Source organism: Pagrus pagrus, assembly GCF_965226575.1.
Source record: "Pagrus pagrus genome assembly, chromosome: 18".
NCBI classification, from domain to species: Eukaryota; Metazoa; Chordata; class Actinopteri; order Spariformes; family Sparidae; genus Pagrus; species Pagrus pagrus.
In genome coordinates, this window is record NC_140202.1 from 8,936,150 (window position 1) to 8,954,915 (window position 18,766).

Consider the following 18,766-nt stretch of genomic DNA (forward strand, 5'->3'; position numbering starts at 1 on the left):
CTCAAACCTCTTAATCTTGTCTTCAATCTCAGCCTGGTTTGCAATGCTCCTCTTTTTTTTATGAGAAGCATATTTAATGATTAAGCCTTTCAATGCAGCTCTCAGCGCTTCCCAGGCAATCCTGTAGAAGGCGCTGTAGGTTGATTCACCTCAATGTATATATTAGTTTGATTTCTTAGGGCCTCTTAAACACAGATTCTTGTAAAAGAGATTAATTAAATCTTCACCTTGGCATTTGGATCCTGTCATTGAAAGGCAGCAACTCCAGGTTAACCAGAGCATGGTCCGAAACTAAAATGCTCCTAATAGAACAGGAAATTACTGACTGCAGAAGACTTTTAGAAATGAGAAGAAGGTCTATTCAGGAAAATGTTGTGTGTGGAGCCGAGAAAAAAAAGTATAATCCATTCCTTTTGGATTCAAAATCCTCCACACATCTATATAACTCAGCCATATGTCTCACTGCCAACGATGCCTTAGGCATCCTAATTGGAATAGTACTACTACGATCAAGAATAGAATCAATTACAAACAATCCAAACAACTATCCAATTGACAGAAGACTGAAATAAGAAGAAACCAAGAAGGGACAAGACCACATTGATGTAGTGCAACAGTGACGTATAGACCAGAGGAAATTTATTTTTTTGTTCATAACTGTAACACTATATACACACTATAAAAAAAGAAAAGTTGGTGGAATCTTGGCAAGCTGTAACTAAACTTTACTTTATGAGACTTGCATATGTATAAAATTCAATATTGAAATATTCTTCACAGTACACATTATACATACATCATACATCAATAGATCAAGTAAAATCAGCAGAAATTCAATTTAAAGCCATATCAAGAATAAAACAACTGACCTTAGAGAACACTGACTTTATTTACTCTGTCAACAAAAATATAGTTAACATAGGTTCCTTCTCAAGTTTGGCTTGTAAATGACATTATTTGTAAGAACTTGACTCCAGCCTTGTGTCCTGAGACTTGATAGCCCTGCTTTTCTCTCCTCTGCCCTCAGGCTACTCTCCTACCATCAAAGGCCAGCTGCTTCATGTGGACACCACAAGCAGCATGCAGTACAGAACTCTTCTGGAGGCTGAGATGCTGGCTGTAAGTGCAGGCAATTGTACAAGAAGCTTTTCAGTTGACTCTTTAGACAGAAAAGTAAAAAATCACTCCATCCACTTAAAAGATACAAAGGAGCAAATCAAATCTGCAAGTAGTGAAATTGTGTTTTGCGGTTTCAGTTTCATGTCATAGCCAGCTATCCTCGGGTGTGGAACATGCCTCAGTCATGGCAGTGTGAGATTGAGGTGTACAAGGCCACCTACCACTTCATCTACGCCCAGAAAAACTTCTTCACAGGTGAGTCCTTTAGTGAATGGACAGAACTGAAGACATTACAACCTGTGCACAATAATAAGCCAATTAGATCATTAGCATTTAGCGTTTAGCATTTCAATAGTGAAATGCATGAAAAATAAATTTTTCACTTTGTCACTACTTTTCTTTCCTTTTAGATTTGATCCAGGACTGGGCGAGTGACAGTGCCCCAGACATCTACTCTTTCGTGCCCTATTCCTGGAAGTTCAAGATCCTTTTCCACCAGTTTGAGATGATCTGGGCAGCAAACCAGCACAACTGGATTGACTGTTCCACCAAGCAGCAGGAGAATGGTGAGAAAGATGTGCTCTTAGTCCAGATGCAAAACACCAAAGAAGAAGACATTTTTACTCAAATTGATTTTCTGTCCTTTGATTTTTGATGCCAGTTAAACTTATACGGTAAACAAAAAATGTCATACAGCTTCCTCTGCATTTTGGCAAGCAAGTGTTGTTTTAGGTCACTAAAACTGAGATAATGTAAAACTTGTAAAACACCTTCTAAAGTTCAGATTTTTCATAATAAAAAAAAAAAATTCACATAAAATGGACCATTTGGGAGACTGTAACATGCCCATTGTTGCTTTGTGTCATGAGCATGGGCCTGAGGCAACAACAACAACAATGATTTTTTTACATTTAGTGAGCACTGCTTGGCCGTGTCCAAGAAAGGCATTAAACCAATAAAGGTGAAGAAATAGGCGACAAATAACGAAATGAATAATTAGCAACTAGTATATGTGTTTTCACATTACTCCCGCCAAAGTAAAATAAGCTCACAAAACATGCTCAGAATGGTCTTCACTAGTATTTAAAATGAGATTGCAAACTTTATCACAGCTTTCTGTAAAATGAAGGTTGTGTGGACATATTTTTCCTTTTTAAATTGAGAGTAAAATATCTGTTTTCAAATGTAGCCGAGACTTGTCCATGTTTGTTCAGTTGGATGCTTCATTTGCTGGTTTTTATATCTACAACATACTGTGTTTCTGTAACAATGTGTTAATACGTTGAGTCAGACCACAAATCACTGGCTAATTTTACAATATACACAACAATACAATACAATAACACAGTACAAATTGTGATTATTAAGAGAAAAAGATGAAGTCTGGTGTAAAGGACACAAATCTGTCACAACTAAAATAAATAATATCTGCTGTAAAGGGTGAAGCTACATAAAAAAATGCCATATAGAATTAACAGGAATGAAATCCTTCATAATTCATAATTGGGTGATAAAGTAATTTTGCAGTGTAACAAATAGACCGAGCATTAAGTACTGTATGTCTTTAGAAACAGCATTAGCATTAGCATTTATGCAAAAATGCATAAAAACCCCAAGTCTGGCATGAAAGCTATCGATAATTTATTGCTTAACACTGGAATGTCCATGATAGGATACTGTGACTGTATTAAGTCATGATATATATTGTACAGTATATACTCCCCTCCACTCTACTCTAATCAGTTGCATTATTGACCTTCTATAGTGTACCTGGCAGCATGCGGTGAGACACTCAATATAGACTTCACTTTGCCTTTCAATGAGTTTGTTCCAACCACCTGCCACACCCGCTTCAGCTTGAAGGTGAGTCGTACCTAAATGGAGAAGTGAACGTGATTTGTTCTTAAAATAAATGTTTATTCTTTTATTTGACTGTGATTGTAAAAAAATGTTCTGTCTGCAAAATTATTCTACACACATATGACTACACACACTATTGGTTATAAGCTGGTTTTTGAAATTCAGTTGGCGTCAAAGTATTCACATCTAAGATACATCTATGTGTGGGTATATACATGTATATGTGCCTTGTCCTCCTCAGGCAGAGGATACAGACATGCGACTGTCCCTGCCGGAGTGCCACCCGAGCCGCTACCCCCTCCTCACCCTGGCCAAAGATTACCAGAACGTAAAGCTGCCCCCAGACATGTTCATGCCGGGGGAGAACCAAGGAGCTCCCCCTTCCAAACCGGCCAAGTCCCGCTGGAGAAACATCACCCATGCAGAGTGAGTTAAGCAGGAAATGTTTTCTCTGTGATTGTGGGTGCAAGCAAAGAGTAGGATGATTCATCGTTGTAACACTGATTCACATCAATGCTTAGGTAGAAAAGAAATGTTGCCATGGTAGTAGGTGGTAATTTCCAGTAAATGTGCCACTCACCTTCAATTTTCATGCTTTGCTGTTTCAATAGTTTATGTTTCTGTATGTGTCTATTGTCTTCAAAGGAAGTGTAATAGGCTGTTTATCAGAACTACTTTGATATTTTGGGCGTTCCATTTAGCATCCTCAGTTGTGAACTTTTTCGTGTTTTGGTATCCTTTATTTGAGATAAACATAACAGGTATAAACTCATCTTCTTGGAGCTTCCACTAGTGATTTCATACCGGTCTTTATCTACTTTGACCATTTCTTATGTGTAGACCTGTTCTACATCCATCATAGTCTGCATCCCTTTTGCAGAACGTTACAGATCAGGGTCTATTTCCACATTGTAAGCACCACTCTAAAGAGTTCAAAGAGCTGCTGGAGACCCTTTGCTAGTTGGGTAGCACATACATTGTGCACTCTGAACATAATAACTCAACGTCACAGATGATTTGTAAAGTATAGACCAGAGCCAGACTATATTGGTGAAGCACTGCAATAGACCCACTAACCCCCTGGGAGGTTACGATGAAATTCTGTCTGAAACAGTGCACTCTGTGCGGCAGAGAAATCAGGCGAGACCCATTTGCTGTCTCTTCACTTTTACTGTTGATCCTCAGTTCATAAAGCTGTCGATGGGCTGGAAAATTCACTGAAATGATGATAAACTCTGCATTATGACTGTGTGCTGAGCCTACATGTTTTTCTTCCTCACATCAGAGCCGGCTGGGTGGATTGCTGGAGTGTGCCCAACTTCTTGCTCATCATTGACTACACCTGGCACCCCATCTATCCCCAGAAGGCTGATGAGCAGCTTAAACAGTCGTGTAAGCTCACCACTTCTGTGTCAATTCTATGTTTGCTCTAGAGCCAGCCAAGAGAGACGTCCACTTACCTATATCTTAAAAGCTGTTTGACATTATTTTTTCTAACTTGCCTGCAATTTGTGTCTGAAGTGTCTGAGATGGAGGAATCCATGCTGTCAGCTCTGCGTCCCCCAGAACACACCAACGCCCCACCGCGCTACACATCCACATCTGCTTCAGCTGCCCACAACCGCATGCCCACTGACCCCTCAGAGCTCCCCCCGGACAGACTTCACGTGGAGATGGAAATGTCCCCTGATTCTCAAATTATCCTCTACGGGCCTTTGCTCCGAGCGCTGATCTCCATCAAGGTACGGAAATGCTCCAGTTAGTTCGTAATAAGGTTCTTGATTTGATGACACTCAGTAGATCAATTTAATACTGAGGATGCTTCATTTTGGATGAAAATGAAACCACCAGAAAAGAATGTATGTAATCAGTCAGTTAGAAGTCGACACAGCTCATTTGTCTAACCGTCCTGTCTTCCGCTGGCACAGGAAAACTATTTTGGTGAGGACGACATGTACACAGACTTTGAGGAGGCTGTGTCCAGCCCTGTGTTGTCCACCTCCACCTCCTCAGGCCTCGGCTGGTCTCCTCTGGGAATGGAAGACAGCGAACAGAATGAAACCTCCGACATCCATCCCCTGGACCTGCGCCCCTGGGACATCACAGTGTACATCAACCTTTACAAAGTCCATGGCCGACTGCCAATGGTAAAATGGTTGACTTCCGGTTCTGTTTAATGTTTTGGTTTGAGGAAAAAAATGAGAGGGAGATCAGTGTAGATGTGCAGCGAATGAAATAAAGAAATGAAATTATTCCATCAGTATAGTGGGAAATAAGAATGATGAAAATGTGCAATAAATTACGTATTCACGACGTGCACTAGATGGATGCAAACGAAAGAAAATAGATATGTACAACATGAAGGCAGATATGCAGTACACAGTGAACATTAAAGTAAAGAGTGTAGATATAAGTTTTATTATATACTTTTATTACTTTTTGAGTTAAACCTGCCAGCTATGCCTCTTCAGTTGATATGTGTTTATGTTTATGAAAACAGCTTGATACATAAATCCACATGTTTTCTCACTTTCTCGCTGCCTCCAGCACTGCAGCAGTGAGGGTCCCGAAGGTCCGTCCGGCTTCCTCGAGCGTCTGTGTTTTGAGATGAAAAAGGGTTACAAGGAGACGATGCTGCAGCTGCTCCTGTCTCCCATTCACATTTTCATCAGTGACAACTACCAGGTCAGAAACTCTACACACGTGCCTGATGGGATGCACTGCTTATTTCGGGTCCATACAGTGCTGTCATTGCCTTGGTTTAGATTTTATCTGTAGGAAATTGCTACAGAAAAAGATAACGTTAAGCGCAAAATGTTGGCCCCTACTTTCATCATTTAATTTTAAAGTGTAAGCAAGACAGTGTAATCCAGCACAGTAATACAAACTTAAACTATGTGGCATATCTCACACGTGAAAAGGCTGAACATTTCATACACAATTACTCTTTAATCTGGTAACTGTAGTCTTTAGAAAATACCCTGAGTAAAGCTTGCGGGTCAGTGTTGCATATTATAAAACATGCTTTGCACCAGCCCCATGTTTGCACAAGCACCTGCATATTGTATAACCACACAGAATATGTAAGCTTTAGCCATGAGTCGGATCCTATTTGCTGCTCAGAGTAAATATCTTTCCCTTATCCCCGACACAGAATGTGTAGCCCTCATCTCTCTCCTCCAGCGAGATATCAATCTCTTTCTTTATGGCACGTGCAGGGATTTTATTGAATTGAATTGAAATTTCCTGAAATTTCCTTGATGTTGTTCAGTTTCTGTGGGTTTTCCCAGAGATGTAAGATTAGAAATATAAGCGTGTTACTCTCCTCTTTTGCCCACAGCGTCCCACAGCGGACGGCGTGTTGAGGGACGGCCACCTGAGTCTCTCTGGCCTACAGATGAGGGCCCATGCCATGTTCTCGGCTCAGGGCCTCCCCCTGGGCAGCGACACACTGGAGTACGCCTGGCTCATCGACATGCAGGCCGGGGGGCTCACTGGCAGGGTCACTGTTCCACAGGTGTGTGTGTGTTTTGAACAGTTTGGAATGTTAGATTAGGATTATGTTATGGTTGTTAGGGTCAGCTGAGTGGGAGTGCTTTTGAAATCGTGTTTTCTAAAGGTTGTTTGTGTGAACCACCTGTTCAATATAATACAGTACAATATATCCCTGCTTGCAGTAGTGTTGATTGTATTATGGTTTAAGGTTTTCTTTGTGCTTTGTCAAACCCCCCCATGTACTTATTCTCCTCCTTTTCTTTATTCTGTGCATTTGCATTTCCTGATATTCAGAAGCACTTATCTGTCTGTGTGTGTGACTGTGATTATTAGGTGGCCAGTGTGATCGAGTGGGCTGAGAATTTCCTTTTCCATGGGGTGTCTAGAGAGTTCCAGCTAGAACAACCCAAGCCCTCTGTAATCTGCCAGCATGGTGCTGACCGTCGCATCTGTGATGCCAAGGTACAGACACACCATATACCATGCAGGTGCTGCACAAGTCTGAGCCTCATTTCTCTGGTTTTCTCTGCAGACTGTCTAGCATCAGTTTGAAGTCGTTAGCAGCTGTGTGTCTCTGAAACTCCCACTTGAAGCTACTTAATTAGCTAATTTTGGCTGAATGCTTTTTTTCTTTTGTTAGATTTGAGTGTTGGTCAGAACTGTCCAGTGTGACAGAAAAGGAAATGTACAAGTGGCACCAGACAAAAAAAAAAGAAACTACTGTAAACTTTCTCTAATGATGCGAGACAAGACAAACTTTTTTCACAGCCGGAGAAACTGAAATGGCCTCTATCACAAAACTATTCATCTACTCACAGCAGCTATACATAGCGTTCGTCCCCAACACTGTGATGTACGAAGCAATGTTGAGAGAAAACATGTTTGTTTCACAAGATGTCTTGTTTTTATGCGAATGCTAACAAGAATGTTTTTTAAAACTCTGCCTGAGAGTGCTCATTAATTTCTGACGAGTGAGCAGCTGTGGCTGCAGGCGATGCAGCGGTATGTAAAGCCAAGCCACACTAAATTGGAAATGGTTTCCCTGCAAGCACTGGAAAGTTTCTGCTACTAAATGATTGTTGTCTTACAGATGAGCTGCCTGCCAGGTCACTGTCGCACATCAGAGGAGCTGAAATACACCATGACCCGACTGGCCATGGATGGAGTCGATCTCTTCATTGTGGAGCATGGCTGTGCTGCCAACATCAAGGCAATTAGCAGCATTAGCATTATGTGTTTTGTTTTCAAGATATTTATTTATAAAGACTTAACTCGTTGTGTGTATGTGTAAAGATCTATTTTTCTCCTTCCCCAGACTTCTGTCATTCGTGTAGCCAACTGCAACCTGCACAACCAGGCGGTGGGAGAGGGCATCAGTGCTGTGGTGCAGGACGTAAACATCCGTCAGTACATCGAGCAGCAGCAGCACAGCGAGGCGATCAGGCTGCAGCCGTCCGGACAGGGTCAAGGTCTGGGTCAGCCGCTGGGTCTGGGTCAGCCCCCTCTGTTGCGACGCTCTGTCTGGCTGGAGGCGGGTTCGGTCAACCTGAACCTCATCACAGCAGATATCGCCCTGGCCGCTGACCACCCAGCCAAATGTGAAGTCCAGAGGCAGTTTCTGGAGCTCCACGATGCTCAGACCAAAAGGTAGAAAACTCTGTTGTGTGTTATTTACTTTTCCAAGCACGACACACATTGTCTGTGTGTGGGAGGAAAAGATTTCTCTTTTTGTCCCGCAGCCACCCTAAAGCATGTTTCCAGCATTGTGGCAGTTCTAGTAGTTAGTGGTGATGTCATTGGCTACTTTTTTTCACCTTTTTTTCATTTGCTCTAGCTAAACAACAAAACAGTTTTAAAAAAATGTCAAAGCTGAACCTTCTTTTCAAAGTGGAAATGACTCACTGTCTGTATCACACCTCTGTATAATGAGTCACTGGTACAGTTACGAGGCGTTCATCTCGTAATGTAAAGTATATCTATTTAAACTTGCTGGGGTGAGATTTTTGCTGCTTTATACAGTGATCTTGCTCATGATATGTGATAATCAGCTGGCAAATTAGCGAACTGCTGTGATAATAGATTCAACAAAATGATTTAAGACCTCATTAAAGGTCTCCAGGGAAACATTTCAGTACAGATGTTCTTGTCTCACTTGTAATTGGACATGATCTTTCTTATCACTTTAACTAATGGTAGTGTATGTGGGTGTTTGAGAAACCTTAAGATATGTGAGTACATTCACGCTTCTAGGAGCGTATGCCAAGACAAAACCTTAACAGAACAAAGAAGGAGACTATAAATGTTATCTGTTGTTAAGAAAGGGAGAGCAGTGCAACATTTGTTATAGAAGTGCCTGATATGTCTGAAATATTAATTCTCACAGACAAACAGCAACCATAAAGTGTATTTCAGCAGCTCTAGCTACCCTAAATTTTTGGTTCTACATCAGTCGCTTTGATTATCTCTTCCTCTTCTCTTCAGACTCTGGTTCCTGTGGCCTGAAGAGGCTGGCATCCGCAACAAGCGCAGCAGGAATCGCTGCGGCTGCCTGGGAGGCTGCAGGTTCTTTGGCGGTACCAACATGGGCCTGGACTTCTTCAAGCTGGAAGAGCTGACACCCTCCTCCTCTTCTGCATTCTCTTCTTCCAGCACAGAGTCAAACATGTCTTATGGCCAGTCTCTGCTGCAGCCTGGGGAGTGGATTATTACCAAGGAAACACCCAAAGTGGATGGTATGCATTTGCAAAGATTTTATATACATTTCCTGATATTCCCCTGATTTTTTCAAGGTCTTTCTGAAGAATAGTTAAAATGTTTAATTTACTAAAACAGCAGCTACTTTTCCCATATGGGGACCCCCCGGGGAGAAAGAATGCTTATACAGGAGTTCATTTAATGAGAATTCATTGTATTATATGATAATATATTGAGCTTTTTCTCAGTATCTTATCTGCCTAAGCAGTGGTCCTTAAACGAAGTGTGACAAGCTCGCCATGAAATACAGAATGTATGCATGGGATGCAAGTACTAAATGCAGCCTACTGATACAGAAAAAAATTGTTTGCAATATGTCTGAAAGGATTACCATTTTCTAAAACAAATGTAATTTCTTAGGGAGAGTCATAGGACTGAAGACGGACACGCACTCGCCGTGCCTGCCCCCTGAGCTGCCTGAAAGGCGAGCTCAGCAACACCTCAGTCTCCAGGTGCCCCAACGCTCACACAGCTCGGCCTCCTCCTCTGAGGAAAATAGTTCCTCTAGCGCTGCGTTGCCCCTGCTAGCCGGAGAGAGAGACACTCCCTCGCCAAGCACAGAGGAACGCATGTTCCCCATGAATGGCAAAAGCCCTGCTGAGTGAGTAACATCCAGAATGATGACCTAATACTCTCACATCCGTGGTGTTTTTTTAACATCAGAAAATTACAAATACACAAATATAAGAGTTCAGAGCATGTAGAAATCACTAGAAGGCAGCACAAGCAGCATCTTCAGCCTGGGTGTACTTACTTATTTCCTCATCCTTCCGTGCAGCACCCAAGGAGAAGTCCCGGAGGTCTCGCCAGTCTCACCCAACAGCTCCCAGGACCGCTCCTCAGTGCGCTCACCCCTCTGTTCCCCCCTCAAACGGCAGTCGTCTGTGCACTCAGGTCGACTGGGCAGCACAAAGAGCCTGTCAGCTGCTGTCTTTACTGATAAGCCTCCACCAGTCCTGTCCGGTGGCGTCCAGTTCAGCAGTGAGGTCTCCCGCAGCGACGAGAACGTCCTGGATTCGCCGCGTCAGCGCAGAAGCTACGGCTCATTTCCCTTCACGCCTTCAGCCGACTCCAACACCTTTCATCAGTACCGCTCTGCAGACTCCAGCATGTCCGTGGCCGACAGCGAGGCCTACTTTTCAGCCACTGAGGAATTTGAGCCGATCAGCAGTGCAGATGAGGGTCCAGGAACTTACCCGGGCCGAAAAAAGAAGAGGAGGCAGCAGATGCAGCAGCCACAGCAGCCCCCGTATCACATGGAGAACTACAGGTCAGCTTCGATGATGACGTGCTTTTAGAAAATGGAGCGTGAAATATTCTGCTCAGCCTCAGTGGACAACAGAAAAGTTCTCAAAGTTAGAGTTTGAAAATTAGAGAGGAGACTGGGTGTATAGTTAGATCAAGTACAAGGTTAAGAACAGGATTAGGATGATGGTTGAGTCTAGACAGCTCACAGCTCTGTGTAACTTCAAAGAGTCTCTCATTTCTCATCTGTAAGAGCAGATGAATTAATGACCCGTCAAGTGAGTTCTGACCTTGCCATATTGCTTGAAGTGTTACCCCTTTTCATAATGTTAAAGGGGCCACTCTGAAGGATTTTTGATTTTCGATTTACATTTTAAGACGGTGACGAATACAGAGATTTGACTTATCATCAAGGGTCTCCAGTATCTCAGATCCCTTTTAGCGAGGTTACTTTGAAATTTCGATGGTATTATCATAGTGTCTTAAAAAAAATCACAATGTCAAGATTTTTACAAAAACATACACCCTATGTTTAAACTCCATTTAAATGGAGGAATAGAATGTATGTCTTGTCTTTTTTAAGCTTCATGGTTACTGGAGTAAGATGTAAATAATGTAGAAACCATTTGCATTTCGAAAACAACAACAACATGAATTGGAGTTACTGCAAGAACAAGGTCTTTAACACTCACTTATGTTATGAGTTACACTGACATCTTTGCTGTTGCTGTGATTGTGAAATATCTGTGGAATACATTAACAGTGAAATTATATTTTTATGTTTGATTCCCAACAAGTTTTGCATTTCATTGTGTTAAGGAACTTGTCCTGCAGCTCAACACGTTGCAGCTTTCATTTATTACTTTGAAACGATCATGCGAGGACGGATGTGATCTAGACAGGCTGTAGCAAATGAGGCATGGGCAGCCACTTACTGGCCCTGTGTTCTGCAAATTGTATTTCAGTCTTTTTCTGCGGCCACCTTTTCATTTTTCTATTACCCAAGAATGTTCTTGCATTGATTTCAGCACTCTTTTTGATTGATACAGCCTCCACACAAACACAAATAATAATCTCTGTCTAATGGAAGGTTTCAAATGGCACAAGCTAGTGGAAACATAAGGCTGAATTCGAAAACAGTAAACTGTGCAGAAAAGAGGTGCCTGACTGGCATCCTGTTTAACAAGTGGTTAATGTTGACAGCCATGTTCATGTCAACATATTTCCATGTGTATTTTGAAGTATCGTATTATAATAGCTTGATGGAAATGGTAAAGTTTGAGTAAGTTCTTTGGTTTTTGCCTTTGTTAAAAACAGTTTATGGGCTTAATTGGGAGATGGAAACATCTTTTCTGAATAAGTAAGAAGAAGAAGAAGAAAAATAAGCTGTTTCTGCTCTCTGCATTTGCCCCAATATTCCCAGGATCTATGGCTGTGACTAGCTGACATGAAAAAATTCTGACAAATTGCCTTAAAAGAAAAAAAAAAACCTGAAGGTTTCTCTCAATTATTGTCTCCTAGATGACCAAGGCAACTGTTTTCTTTTTTCTTCTTCTTCATGGAGGTATATTGGCAGTTTGCTAGTAACTGGTTTTGTTTTTGGTCACAACTTCCGCTCTACTCTTTATACTATAGCCATGTTTAACGTAGCCTATACCACCAACTTCTAAAGAAGCCTAGTTGTATAGCCTAGTTTTTTCAATAGTAGACCATTCCTAAACCTTTTGATAGAAATGTCCCTAATTGCATTTTCTTCATTTTTTCTGCAACTTTACAAAAGTTTGCTTCAAATTCGCTTGACAATTAACTGGAAAGACGGTTACTGATATTTGATGTCATAAGTTGATATCACTGCACCTGTTTTGCCATTTTATATATATATATACAAAACAAAACACTCAAAATATGACTGACTTGTCACATTGACTTTGTTTTACCCCAGTCGGAGCTCCATCTACCACAGTGTCGAGGGTCCTCTCACCTATGTTCTCAACGGGGAGCTGATCACTGAGCCACGCCCCCCACCCCTGCTCCCGACGCTGCCCCCGCTGCCTCCCCATCCCCTGCCCAGCCACACATCCCAGGCCTCCTTCGTCTCAGCCCTCGCCATGGAGGAGGAGAGCTCAGTGGAGGTGGAGAAGACAGCTGAACCCGGCCCTGTGACCCGCCAGCCCCACGTCATGGCCTGCTACCAGAGCTACCTAGCCCACTACCAGGTAAAGTTGTGAGTCATTCAATGGTCAAAAAACGTTTGCAAACTGAGGTGTAGCCTCGTCTGCAAATTTTTACTGTCATCAATTTTTGTCCAATTAAAACATTCTTTACTTCTCTGCCAGGTCTCAAATTGGTCTGTTAAGCAGCCCACCAATAAGAGGACCTCCAAGTCCTCTCTGCACCGCCCCCTAGATTTGGACACACCCACCAGCGAGGAGAGCTCTGCCTCATTTGACCAGCTCTCTGTCCCCAGCTTTAAGGTCTTTGTAAATAACAGTCTTTGTGTGTAGGGAGGTTATTGGCTCCCTTAGCATGTAACACTATAATTTAACCTGAGAATTTTATAGTGGTATTGACTCTTTAAATGGTCAAATGTTATATGTCCGTTCTTAATACATCCTGTGCACCAGTTTGTAGTTGTAACATTTTTATTTTATTTTACAGGTGATAAAGCAAGGCCTCTCAGCCAGCTCTTTACTGGACCGAGGAGTTCAGCTGATGGGAGAGAACAATAGGTATTGAAGCCACGCTGTACAGTTGCAGGAGCAGTGTAGTTTACAATTATTATTTGAATTGTATTCGCTGTGCGATATGAATACAATCTCATATCCCACTATAGGTCATTTCATATTCAGAGGGCAATACATATCAAAATATAGCAGATTTTTGTTAAATTTGATGAATATGGATGGTTTCTCTGGTCTCTGTCAAGGATTTTCATACCCAAATCACATCCATATGACAGAAGTAGCCTCTCTCTTTTAAGCACAAGCTATCCTTTTTGTTTGTTTTGGCTTCTTGTTTTCAGAGTCCTTGTTCAGAATGTTTTCATGCTGTGTCACGTTAACTCTCCTCCATGTTTGTTTGTGTTGCCTTCATGAGACATCCAAATGAAGTAAAATATGGCCAGTATGATTTGCAACACAACGAAATAAATGATAGAGCACAATATAAAACGACAGACATTTATCATCACAAATAATGTCTCATCATATTGTACAGCCCTACTGAGAACTAAAGAAAGTGCGTTTTCTTTTTTAGCTTTTATAGAGCTCAGTATTCTCAGCATCAACCAAATGATGTGTTGCTTCACATTGTCCATTCAAGTAGCAAGCTATCTACTAGCTGTGTTTTGTATAATGAATATTTAACATATGATCACAGTACACCATACACCCCACTGGATAAGCGGGCCATGGAGAACACAGATGAAGACACGACAACAGATGACTGGACTCTGGAGCAACCCTTAGCTCAGACCAGGACCACTGCCATCGTGGAGGTGAAGGGAGCTATCAATGTGGTGCTCACGCCCCTTGTGGCTGAATCCCTGGACAGGTAGGAACCATCCCTATTGTATTTTTTTTTGTTTGTTTGTTTTTTTTATGTATATCTGTGTTCTCAATATTTCCTGACTTCAAATATTATTTGTATTTGGTCTGCTTTTCATGCTGCTTTATTGACCACACATCCTTCAAACTAGGTTTTCAGTTTCAGTTTGAGAACCCTGATGAGAAATATGATACTTGGCTGACCCTACATCTTTCCCACATTGTACAGTCTAAGATGGTTATTTTTAGCCTGAAGCTAAGATTTGACTTAAAGCCAATTTAAATCCCAATGCACACTACATCTTGGATCTAAAATTCTGCTGACAGTGCTTCAGAGTCTGGCCTCGCTCTTGGTTATCTACCAGTGTGAATCTTTTAGTTTGCCAAAAGCTAACACTACTGGGTTTACAACTTTCTTACAAGCACTTAGCTCTTGGCTAGTGCAGCGTGAAGATGGGTTGTTTTTGTTTCACTACAGCTTGACTGTCTTTTTGTTATCTTTCAGGTACATTGAATCTATGGTCCACTTTGCCAGTATCCGTCATCCTGCAGCTATTCTGGATGACCTTCATGGAAAAGTCCTGAATGAAGCCTATCAGATCAGCAAGTCTACAGTCACTGAGTCTGTGAGTACAACAGAGCAGCGTAATAAAGCTTGATATATCTTATTCAGCACAGTTTTTTAATGTTGACCTACAGTTGGAAAATCAGTGTTTAAGAAGCAAATAACTTGATGGAAAAGCTTTAATTCTTGGAATTATAACAAATGTGTCAATTATTTATCAACAGTTTGAATAAAGTGTTTGTGTTCTTAATGTTTTGAGCTTCCCAATATAAAAGTGGCTTTGTTGCCCAATTACCGATGTCCCATTCTTTTGGACCTGATTCACACAGAGCCAAACAGGCAAGCAGGAGCACAAGCTGTCCAAGACCGAGGGCACGACCCCTGGCTCCCTCAACATCTCCCATGGCCAGACAGACCTGTCTGTCAAACCAGATAATGTGAAAATCAAGGGCCTCCAAGCCAACGTCTCCATTCCCAAGGTAAGAGCCATGACCCTGAATAATGAGAGGCCAGCAGTTGTTCCTCGAAACTGTGCTCTGAGCAAGAGAGTTTCAAGATTAAGTGCAGAGTTGAGAGCGCTGATGTAGATCACTTTACATTTAAACACTGAATATACAAAGTTCTTAGCTTTTGTGTAGAATAATAATAGTGGGTCATCTTATTGGGCGACACTTTTTAGCAGTGTTTCCATCTAAAAGTTCAACAAATTTTAACAGAATTTCAAGAAAATGGGCGCAAAAAATACGAGTGTATGCTTGTTTCCATCAGCTTCCATAATGCGATCATTATTCACCTTTTTGCAAAATTATAGACATTTTTCCAATGTTGCCCTTTCCATCAACCTTTTCTAATGCAATACTTCAAAATGCACATAGGAATAAGTTGACGGAAACACGGCTTATAAAATGACGGTATAGTATCGTAACCATCTTTTTTTATTTCACTATGTAGTATGTTTACACTAAACGTTTGACTGGATATATAACATTCTTGTTGCTATTGATTATTCTATTACCCTCTGTATATCTTCACATAGAGAAATACCAAAATAAATCTTACAATTGGGAAAAGTAGCCTCACACACAGTATGACTAATCTGTTTTCTTACTGTGGAGCAATAATTTGTCTTTAAAAAGAGCTTCTTGTGGGCATCGCTATTATTCATGTCAATAGCATCGGTTGTTTTTTAACCAGCAATATTTTAAGGCACAGTGGGGTTTTTGTTCAGTTTGATTTAGCTGACGCTTTTTTTTTGTTCTCTCTTCCTGCAGGTGAACCTTTGCCTCCTGCAGGCTTCCGTAGAGGAGGGGTCACCGTCTTGCTCCAATAAGTGCGTCACACACGTGTCTCTGGTGGCGTTGTGCTTCGACAGGATTGCCACCCAGTTCAGAATGAACAGGTAACACGTCGACTACTCCTTGTGTTACTGTTTGTGTGTGTGCGTGTAAAATGACTATGCCTTTTGGAGTGCCTGCTGACACACTTAGTTGTGGTTGTTTGGATGTATTTTTCTCACCTAAAAAACAATTGAGCAGCAGTTACCTGAAGAAATTTGGTTATAATTTACAACACGCATTTTCTTCCTGCTCCTTTCAGGGGTATTGTTGAGGAGACACCCAACACCACAGAACACGGCCGACCATCCGTCATGTTGGAGAAGTATGCCTCAGCCACCAAGATGCAGCCTCAGTCTTCGGGCTCGCTGCGCTCCAACGCTGGCATCGAGAAAGGCAAAGAGATCGCCGCCAGGCTCAACATCCACCGTATCCACAGCCAGCTACGAGGCCTTGACTCCACAGGTCAGTTGTGGTGAAATATCGCCATGTTTGATCCCTTGTGCCATTATTTGAAGTGGTTCACTGTCCTTTTGTGTGACCTGCAACCTCCTTGTTAATGTGCTGTATGACTTGACCCTAGACAGTACGCAAAGGTGCCAAGCAAAAATAATTAATTTTTTTGGAATGAATTTCTTTTAAAATGCTCTGTTTTCGGATTATTTTGTTCTCCCCAAGCACCTTTCTGTCCTTTTTTTTTTTTGAAGAAGAATTACAGTGAAGTGTATAAACAGTTGTTCTTTAAAATTTTGTATCCTTTCTTAGACATTGGCACGTGTGCCATCACAGCCATCCCTTTTGAGAAGTCCAAAGTGCTGTTTGGCCTAGAGGAACTGGAGGAGTTCTCACTGGTGGATGAAACCGATACCCAGGCCACAGCTGGCGACTTTGGCCGTTCCACAGCGTCTCTTGAGAAATGGGGCTGGATCATGTTTGAATGTGGCATTGAGAACCTCACGGTCAAAGGTAAAACATCCCAAACTCTCATCATCACATACATTAAGAGCTACGGATAATAAAACAGGAAAGATTGATTGAGTTGTATCAAGAGGGATGTAGGGAGTTTGTGTACAGATTTGTTAATGTATTGCACTTTGTGTTACAGGGGGCCGTCAGTCAGGAGCCATTCTGTACAATTCATTTGGTGTGATGGGACGCTCAGACACTGCGGGGAAGACGGGTATGTCTAAGTCGAATGGCTCGACAGGCTCTCAGACAGGAAGTGGTTACAGCACTGACGTCTCTGATGACAACCTGCCACATGATGCAATCAGCCCTGCCTCCGATGTCAACGAGCACTCGGACTCAGACGACCAGGTGACATATGGAGAAATGCTCTCTATGTAGCAACAAAAAACATCTCTCCCTCAAAATTATTTTTTCACATGTTCAAAAATCTATATCAAATCTGTTTAACCCAAAACATGGTTTTTGGTGTATTTTGAGTCATTTGCAGTAATTTAGCTCCACATCCTCTTTTATTTGATTTTAGTGTGGTTGACAAACGCATGAAAGCCTTTTTGGATCTGCTGACAGTGACCTCAAACTTACTTATCTGATGACAAAATTAATTATCTTCAAGCCAATTTCCTCTTCATTTTATCTGCACCTGTGAGCTTACTTTGTTTAATAAGTTGACAAGCTCCCAAGTATCACAGAAAGGGCAGGTGATCTTGTTAACAGAGATTCAAAGCTGTAATGTGCTGATCTGAAACAAAATGAATGTCAAGTCTTAAGTTAAAATTGTGGATTATTCATCTTTTTTTCCTATCTTTTGTTTTTCTTTGAGTTCTTTTCTGTGTTTGTATTTGCAAACTGCCTATTGCCAGTCTTTGATTCAGGTGTGAGTTAGTATGTTGCTCACACAAAATGAGCTCATCAACACTAGTTCAATTACACATCAAAAGATTTCATTAATTTGAGATAATTGTCAAACTAGGGACAATTCTCTCTGATCATGAAAATAAGTCATGACTGCAAGTCTAAACTGTAATCGGGCTGAAAGAGAGCTGCAATACTGGAACTCCAGCCAGCCATTCTCATCCACCCATTAAACCCTGTTCTCTTGTGCTCTGTAGGACGAAGGTGTGGAGTCAGACGACCTAAAGAAAGACCTCCCCCTCATGCCCCCGCCTCCTGACTCCAGCAGCATGAAGCTGACCATTAGGGAGATCTGGTTCAGTTTTGCTGCTCCCACTAATGTGCGCTCACCTTCACAGGCCATCTCCAGGTACAATTCGACTCACATATATGGACCTCTTTATTCTGCACATGGTTTCAGGAAGTTAACCAATTAAGACAGGATGCAACGTTTGCGTGTATATACCTTTACCTTGATGAGATAAAATTAAAAAAATAAAATGGCACTTCATATCAGAAAGGTTGCCGACCCCTGGCATAGTGTTTCTTTTATGATCATTAGCGCAGAGGTGATCATTTCCAATTAAAGCCAAAGTCTGAAGCTCCTAAATGGTTTTTATTTCAAGTTCTCTGTCTGTTCCAGAGGCTGAGAAATAAATGTTTTAATGAACGTTGGCAATTTTGTTTTTCAGAAGACCCTTAGGTTTTAGAAATCATTTTCAGTGGGTGCCCTAGGTCTTAATGGATTAATGATGTGTGTCAAAACTACACAAATAAGTAAGTTCATAGTTAAAGGGAAATTCTGGTATATTTTCCAAAAAATTGCCTCCTACAGCTTTCAACCAAACAAAATTTCAATTATTGCAAACACTTGTCTCTGAGTCTTTCCAAGTAAAATGAGAAAGTACCTGTAAGCACCTGTAGCACCTGTAATAGTCATTACAGCTAACTGCATAGAGATCTAAACATATGACTGGAAAAAAATGTCA

At 41.5% G+C, this 18,766-nt stretch overlaps 1 protein-coding gene across 1 annotated transcript in view; it reads left to right on the forward strand.

Moving 5' to 3' along the window:
- The window catches only part of kiaa1109 (KIAA1109), an 84,906-nt gene that overhangs the window by 15,784 nt on the left and 50,356 nt on the right, over positions 1 to 18,766 (forward strand). The window contains exons 13-39 of the mRNA XM_084382144.1: positions 1,028 to 1,119; positions 1,257 to 1,374; positions 1,530 to 1,685; positions 2,885 to 2,982; positions 3,221 to 3,405; positions 4,265 to 4,371; positions 4,501 to 4,721; positions 4,908 to 5,126; positions 5,527 to 5,664; positions 6,320 to 6,496; positions 6,808 to 6,936; positions 7,565 to 7,684; positions 7,790 to 8,121; positions 8,956 to 9,206; positions 9,589 to 9,829; positions 10,007 to 10,498; positions 12,416 to 12,689; positions 12,810 to 12,947; positions 13,132 to 13,202; positions 13,852 to 14,025; positions 14,524 to 14,644; positions 14,913 to 15,062; positions 15,855 to 15,982; positions 16,180 to 16,382; positions 16,683 to 16,883; positions 17,023 to 17,234; positions 17,996 to 18,147. Coding sequence (XP_084238270.1) covers positions 1,028 to 1,119; positions 1,257 to 1,374; positions 1,530 to 1,685; positions 2,885 to 2,982; positions 3,221 to 3,405; positions 4,265 to 4,371; positions 4,501 to 4,721; positions 4,908 to 5,126; positions 5,527 to 5,664; positions 6,320 to 6,496; positions 6,808 to 6,936; positions 7,565 to 7,684; positions 7,790 to 8,121; positions 8,956 to 9,206; positions 9,589 to 9,829; positions 10,007 to 10,498; positions 12,416 to 12,689; positions 12,810 to 12,947; positions 13,132 to 13,202; positions 13,852 to 14,025; positions 14,524 to 14,644; positions 14,913 to 15,062; positions 15,855 to 15,982; positions 16,180 to 16,382; positions 16,683 to 16,883; positions 17,023 to 17,234; positions 17,996 to 18,147 — 4,900 coding nt within the window. The remainder of the gene's footprint in view (positions 1 to 1,027; positions 1,120 to 1,256; positions 1,375 to 1,529; positions 1,686 to 2,884; positions 2,983 to 3,220; positions 3,406 to 4,264; positions 4,372 to 4,500; positions 4,722 to 4,907; positions 5,127 to 5,526; positions 5,665 to 6,319; positions 6,497 to 6,807; positions 6,937 to 7,564; positions 7,685 to 7,789; positions 8,122 to 8,955; positions 9,207 to 9,588; positions 9,830 to 10,006; positions 10,499 to 12,415; positions 12,690 to 12,809; positions 12,948 to 13,131; positions 13,203 to 13,851; positions 14,026 to 14,523; positions 14,645 to 14,912; positions 15,063 to 15,854; positions 15,983 to 16,179; positions 16,383 to 16,682; positions 16,884 to 17,022; positions 17,235 to 17,995; positions 18,148 to 18,766) is intronic.